At 40.7% G+C, this 5,854-nt stretch overlaps 1 protein-coding gene across 1 annotated transcript; it reads left to right on the top strand.

The window, feature by feature from the left end:
• Window positions 1-3,536: 3,536 nt before the first annotated feature.
• Window positions 3,537-5,514, top strand: LOC138898109 (uncharacterized). The gene is made up of 4 exons (XM_070184146.1): window positions 3,537-3,825; window positions 3,904-4,598; window positions 4,674-5,243; window positions 5,383-5,514. The coding sequence occupies exons 1-4, from the start codon at window positions 3,537-3,539 to the stop codon at window positions 5,512-5,514; spliced, it is 1,686 nt and encodes a 561-aa protein (XP_070040247.1).
• The last annotated feature ends 340 nt before the right edge of the window (window positions 5,515-5,854 follow it).

Here is a 5,854-nt window from a genome sequence, read left to right as displayed (position 1 = left end):
TATAACATTAGTCAACACTTCTTTACGGATATTGATCATGATTAAAATTCTAAACTTAACCAAAAGGAGATTGGGCTCATTGTGCATCAAAGTGTCAATTGTTTGTCAATATCGAGCATATCTGATGCGGAGCTGAACTATCCTTCTTTCTCCATTATACTTGAAGTGGAGAATCAAAACTATACAATGATAGTTGCAAATGTCGGTGATGCAAATTCCATTTATGTTGTTAGCATTACTCAGGCTTGTCTTCACCAAGGCGATACGGTGGTTGAGCCTATCAGGTTTGTCTTCACCAAGGCGAACCAACAAGCCACATATATGATATCCTTCACTAGAACAGGTGAAATTTCGGGAGGTTTTGTTCAGGGGTCGATATCCTGGATTTCAGAGAAGCATGTTGTTAGGAGTCCAATTTCTATCAGATTAACACAAGGAATACTTGCCAACGAGTCACCGGATGTTCACTTTGGCTTTGTATTTCGGGCCACACTCTGCTTGATTTATTTCATTGTATTTAAAGTTATCTTGTGGAGTTAAGATAGTACCCATAAATTCAAGCCAGTTTTTCTAATCCTTATTATTCTGTCACCGTGACACCGATTTCACTGTCTGCCATTATTGCCATCCCAAGTATTGGTTATACTTAAAATCTTTGCTCAAGCAGGTTTGAACAATGTAAGTTGAATCCTGTTACCTTGGCTGTTTTGAGTAGGTTAATTTAACCCATTGGGATGAAATTATAGTATTTTCTGAAACCAACTATTAGTTTACAGTTCATCACAGGAAATCTTATAACCTGTAAGTGTAATAAGTAAAAACATTAACTTGTTGCATTGTGGGTGAGAAGTTACAAGTACTGTGCACATGCTTTTATCCAATGTTTCCGCAGAAGCACAATTTCAAGTCTCCCAAGATTATTTGTTACTATAGTCAATGATCACTTATTCATGCACTTCTAAGCATATTCTTTTTATAGGTCTTAGGTGTGTACAAATATTTACAGTAAAATTTAAACCATTTGTTCTTAAATTCCTTTGTCTTTTTACCTCTTTCCCTTCTCGTTTTGATTGCTACACAAGTTACGATATTGTACTGATAAGTGATTCCTAATTATGGAGTTGGCATTTCATTACTTGAGTTTAAAATTGCTAGCCGTTATTTAACTTTGATAGCTCATTTTGAAGTTCTTTTATCTCGTTTTTTTATCATTGAGGTCCTCACATTTTCTTGGTTTTCTTCTGCACTGTTCTTGTTGCTTTTGCTTCCCAAAGCAGTCATAAATGTTTATACGTTTTAATACCTCATTACCAAGAAATCGTTCATCTACACCACATGGTCACTAAAAGGAATTCTTTATTATAGATGTCGAGAAGAACAATGAAAAAACAAAAGAAAGACCACATCTATTTACAATGAAAAATTCATCTGTTGGTCTGAATTTAGTCCTTGTGGAGGTTATGCCAAGGGGAAGAATGTGAAAGCAGAATTACATAGACTGATTTACGCAGGTTGGCATATATTCCATATGGCAGGAAAGAAACTTCTGTTTTATTAAGTTCCTTGAAAATGGCTAAATTATTTGCCAGAGCATACGCTTTTGAGCTGAAGCTACATATAAAACTTGATTGCATATACATTTTCTGATTATATGTCCATATTTTATTTTTAAGAGAAAAATAAAGACTAAAAAAAACCGACAAAACCCAACAAAAAATTGGATTGATGAAAACGACTTAATTTTTTTATTTAATTTCACTATTTGAGGAAGGAGAGAGAGAGAAAATAAGGCATATTAAATTTTAAGATATTATTTTGTATATAATTAGTAAATTGTATATCAATTTCAAATTAAATTAAAACTTCAATATTGAGGTTAAATAAGTTTGAAATGTAGATGTTTACCTCAAAAACGGATATAGTTGAATTTGTACGTAGTTCCAAAGGTACGTGGTATAACTTGACACAAATCGTAAAAGTTGGTAGAAATGTTGAATATTGACCGTAAATAATGAAATACAAACAAAGTTTAAAGGGGAATGATTTATGAATAAGCAAGATGAATCAATTATAAAGCTCAAAGGGATAATCTTTTAGAATAGGAGCGTATCAAAAGTATCTCAGTTATATTCTATATCACTGCCTTTTTTCTCCTCTTTACAGAAATATAGTCATCCCCCTTATAGTGGAGGGATCCTACTTTGGATATAATTAAAAATACATAGTGGGGAACCCATGATAGATTAGTTTTTCCCTGATTCCTGCCGAGATTCTCTCCCTTAGTGCGGCTGTAACGGCTCTTGTCCCTTGGCTCAATCTTGATCGAACTCGATATTGACTCGGGGCCCGGTATTGGTCGGTCTCTGTCTCTTAAGCTCGATGACGCCGCTTCACATCATAGATCGATTTTGGATTCGAGTTCGGTAATGACTTCGAGTTCGGTATTTGATCGGTCCTGGAAATTATAGCTCGGTAACCTGGCTTCGGATCTGATATCATGAAGATGACCTTCGGTCCATTATGTTCCAACCTTGACCAATCATATGAAGGTCGGAACTAGTTTTGACCGTAAACAAATAGTCCCCTCGTTTCTTGGAAAGAATGTGGCGCGAAACGATATGATTTTCAAGCGGTGTGACTCGATTCAAACTGACGTTTGCATCGATCCTGAACATGACGTACGTGATAGATGTCCCGTCAGTTTAGTTTACCAAGGTATTAAATGTGTGTCAGACAATGGTCGGCCATTGTCGATACTGAACTGTTATTGCCAACCCTATAAATAGCCTTTCTTCTTACCATTTTTCACTTTTACATCTTCAAGTCTTCTAAGTTCCCTTTCGCACCTTCTGAGTTCTTCATCTGTAAACTAGAGATTTTCACTGTAAAATTCCTCTTTTAGAACACCAAATCTTGTCATCTTCCTCTATCTTCAATCTTCAGATCCTAATGGCGAAAACATTAAAAATTGTTTCTCAGAAAGAAAAAGCTTCTTCTTCGCGGCCCACCGGCGACAAAATATCGGTGGAGCCACGACCTGAGGAGTGTGTTCCCGGGGGGTGTGTTCTTACCTCCGATTTTAAGATCGATAAAGCTTCGCCGATCCCCGGTCGATACGAGCCAGTATCGAGATATATGTGCTCGATAATCGAGGGCAATCTTAAACAGCTAAGGAAAGATTGCAACTGGGAGGACATAGAAGTGGTAATCCCGGCTCCCAAAGAGGATATTACTACTCATGTGAAAGAGTTTCTAAGTGTGTACACTTACCTTTCACGTTGGGCCCCCTCGACCTTGTTGTCATCGACTTTTGTCGTCAGTACCAAGTAACTCTAGGCCAAATCCATCCTTCTTTTTGGCGGATCGTTATTCTGATCCGCTTTTTCATGAGCAAAGTCGAGGGGATGCCTTTCACCCTCGACCACCTCATTAGATAATACAGCCCCCGCCTCTATCGAGGTGGGTTAATAAAACTCCAACACCGAGCTACCAAAGTGATGTTCTCGATCATAGATGAGGACAAAGACCGGGGCTAGATGGAAAGGTTCGTTCGAGTGAAGACTTTGGACCTAATCTCGGTCGAGAAGATACCATTTCCCGAAGAATGGAACATGAAGCATAAGTATAAGTCTATTGTTAGCTCATATTGTCTTGCTCCTTCATTTCTTTCTCACCGATATCGTTTTTGTGATGTAACTGTTGCTTGGATGCCTGGTGCAATTCTTGACCTTAATAGATGGGTACGGGACCTGGCTTTGACCTCTACATACGCCAAGCGCTTGTGGCGCGATTTATCGAAGGGACGATGGGAGGCCAAAAACCATGGTAAGCCACTTTCCCATGTCTTTGATAGTTCGAACAAAATATTCTTCTTATACTTATAATCAATCTTTTTGTGTGTAGGCTTGGGCAAAGATGCGGTTGTGAGGCCCCCGTCTAGCGAGAAAAAGACTTTGGCCCTGGTTCCAAAACCAGTGAAGGACAACAAAAGAAAAAAGGCCTCTACCTTCGAAGATCCAATACTTAAGATGAAGATGACTCGTAAGCTGAGGAAAACTATCATCTCTCTGACCGAAGAATTAGTTCGGCGCCTAAGAGATGAAGACGAAGAAGAAGATGATGACTCCGGGTTGATGTCCCGAGTAAAAATGAGCGCCGAGGCTCCAAAGGCTACTGAATCGATGATGGCCGTAAAGATTCAATTTTGTGATGGGGGAGTCTCGGCAAGAGAACTGGTCAAAGTCCCTGAGTCATCAAGAATCGAGGCTACCTCCCACCATAATAAGCCAATAGTGGGTACAATTGTGGGGGCTGGTCTCGAGGCCCCTCGAGATGGAGAGAACGCCCCAAGTAATTCACTTGGGGCAATAGAAATTGGAGGTTCCCCGCTGCTCCACTCGTTTTTCGAGGAAATAATTCGAGAGGCTCGGGCCTTGAAGACCCTTTCTGTCGAAGGAGGCCACGGAAGGGAGGATCCCTTTCATGATTATTTTCCTGGGGTCAAAGATGCTACCGTCCTGAGCGATTTGGAAGTCTCGAGGAAGGACTCGGTTGAGGCATCAAGCCTTTTTAACGAAGTGCAGCGAGATCTGAATCGGGTAAGCCTTAACTCTCTTGGTTAGCATTATCTCTGTGTTTGTTTTCCTCTTCTAACTTCTTTTCTTTCTGCATAGGCCTCAGCGCTTCATCGGAAAGCATGTTCTCGGTCCCGAGCTAAGCTTAGTCGGTACAAGGCCGACCTCCGAAGGTTCATGGAAGAGAGAAATGCCCTCAGACTTCGTTGTGAACAAAGAGAAGAGGAGAGCAAGGACCTCCGAGCCGAGTTGACCAAGGCTCACCAAGATCAGACCAGTCTGATCAAGAAGGTAATAAAAATCTTAAAATATCATGGGCTCGATTCAGGATCGGAGGCTAATATTTCGATCTCACAGCTGCAGCAGAAGCTCGAGATGATCGGGCAGCTTTGTGAGGAGGTTAATATAATAAAGGCGGAGACGTTGGGGTGGAAAGAAGGCATAGATCGCCTTGCTGCAGAGAAAGAGGTTGTTCGAGACCAATTATCTTCGGCCGAAAGTCAACTTCAAGGCATGAAGGAGAGGAGCTCGGTGAAAGCAAGAAAAATAGAGGAGCTTGAAGCTCGGTTGACTTCTGAACTTGCCAAGGCCAAATCTGAAGCTGAAAAAGTAAAGGCCGAGGCAGATGCATACGTGGTTGTCTATCGGGCCGATACCGAAGCCGCTCAAGTACAAGCGAGAAAAGCAGTTGAGACCGCTCAAACTCGAGCATACTAGGTTGCTGAACACACCAAATGCCAATCTCGGAGGGAGACCCTTGAGGTAAATCCATGCTCGAGGTTTCAATCTCACCGAAGAGATAAAAAAGGCTAAAGAACTTAAAGCCGAAGCTGGAGCTCTGGCTTCTAATGATGATGATGATGAGAGAAAGAGCGGGTCTGAGAGTGGGGAGGAGATCAATGGAGAAGAGGCTGCTCCCAGAGATAATCAGGAACCTTAGGGTTTTTTGTTTTTGTCCTTTTTTTGTGTAGGGTCCTGATGGGACCTTGTAAATACTCATATATATGAAGATCTTTTCCTTTCCCGATTTGTCTTTGTTTCATATTCTGCCTTGTGAAAACTTTGTTTCAGTCATGCCTTATGAAAACTCTGTTTCATTCATGTCTTATGAAAGTTTTCACAAGTTCGAGGCTTTAGGCAATTTGATCGAAGCCGGATCTTGAAGTCTTTATAACCGAGTGAGTGATTGCTCGAACTCGAAGTAATGTAGTCTGTAGGCTCTTAGACTTAGTAGCTGGTTTTGACTTTTATGGCCCCGGCATGTGCTTTTACGAAAGAAT

This window comes from Nicotiana tomentosiformis, chromosome 8 (genome assembly GCF_000390325.3).
Source record: "Nicotiana tomentosiformis chromosome 8, ASM39032v3, whole genome shotgun sequence".
Lineage (NCBI taxonomy): Eukaryota > Viridiplantae > Streptophyta > Magnoliopsida > Solanales > Solanaceae > Nicotiana > Nicotiana tomentosiformis.
This window is presented reverse-complemented; position numbering and strand designations above follow the sequence as displayed.

Excerpts from the sequence above, each read along its gene's own strand:
- LOC138898109 (XM_070184146.1), top strand. The coding sequence starts at position 3,537 with ATGGAAAGGTTCGTTCGAGTGAAGACTTTGGACCTAATCTCGGTCGAG. Across the intron at positions 4,599-4,673 it reads TGCAGCGAGATCTGAATCGG|GCCTCAGCGCTTCATCGGAA; the intron begins GTAAGCCTTAAC and ends CTTTCTGCATAG. Across the intron at positions 5,244-5,382 it reads CCGATACCGAAGCCGCTCAA|GCTAAAGAACTTAAAGCCGA; the intron begins GTACAAGCGAGA and ends GAGATAAAAAAG.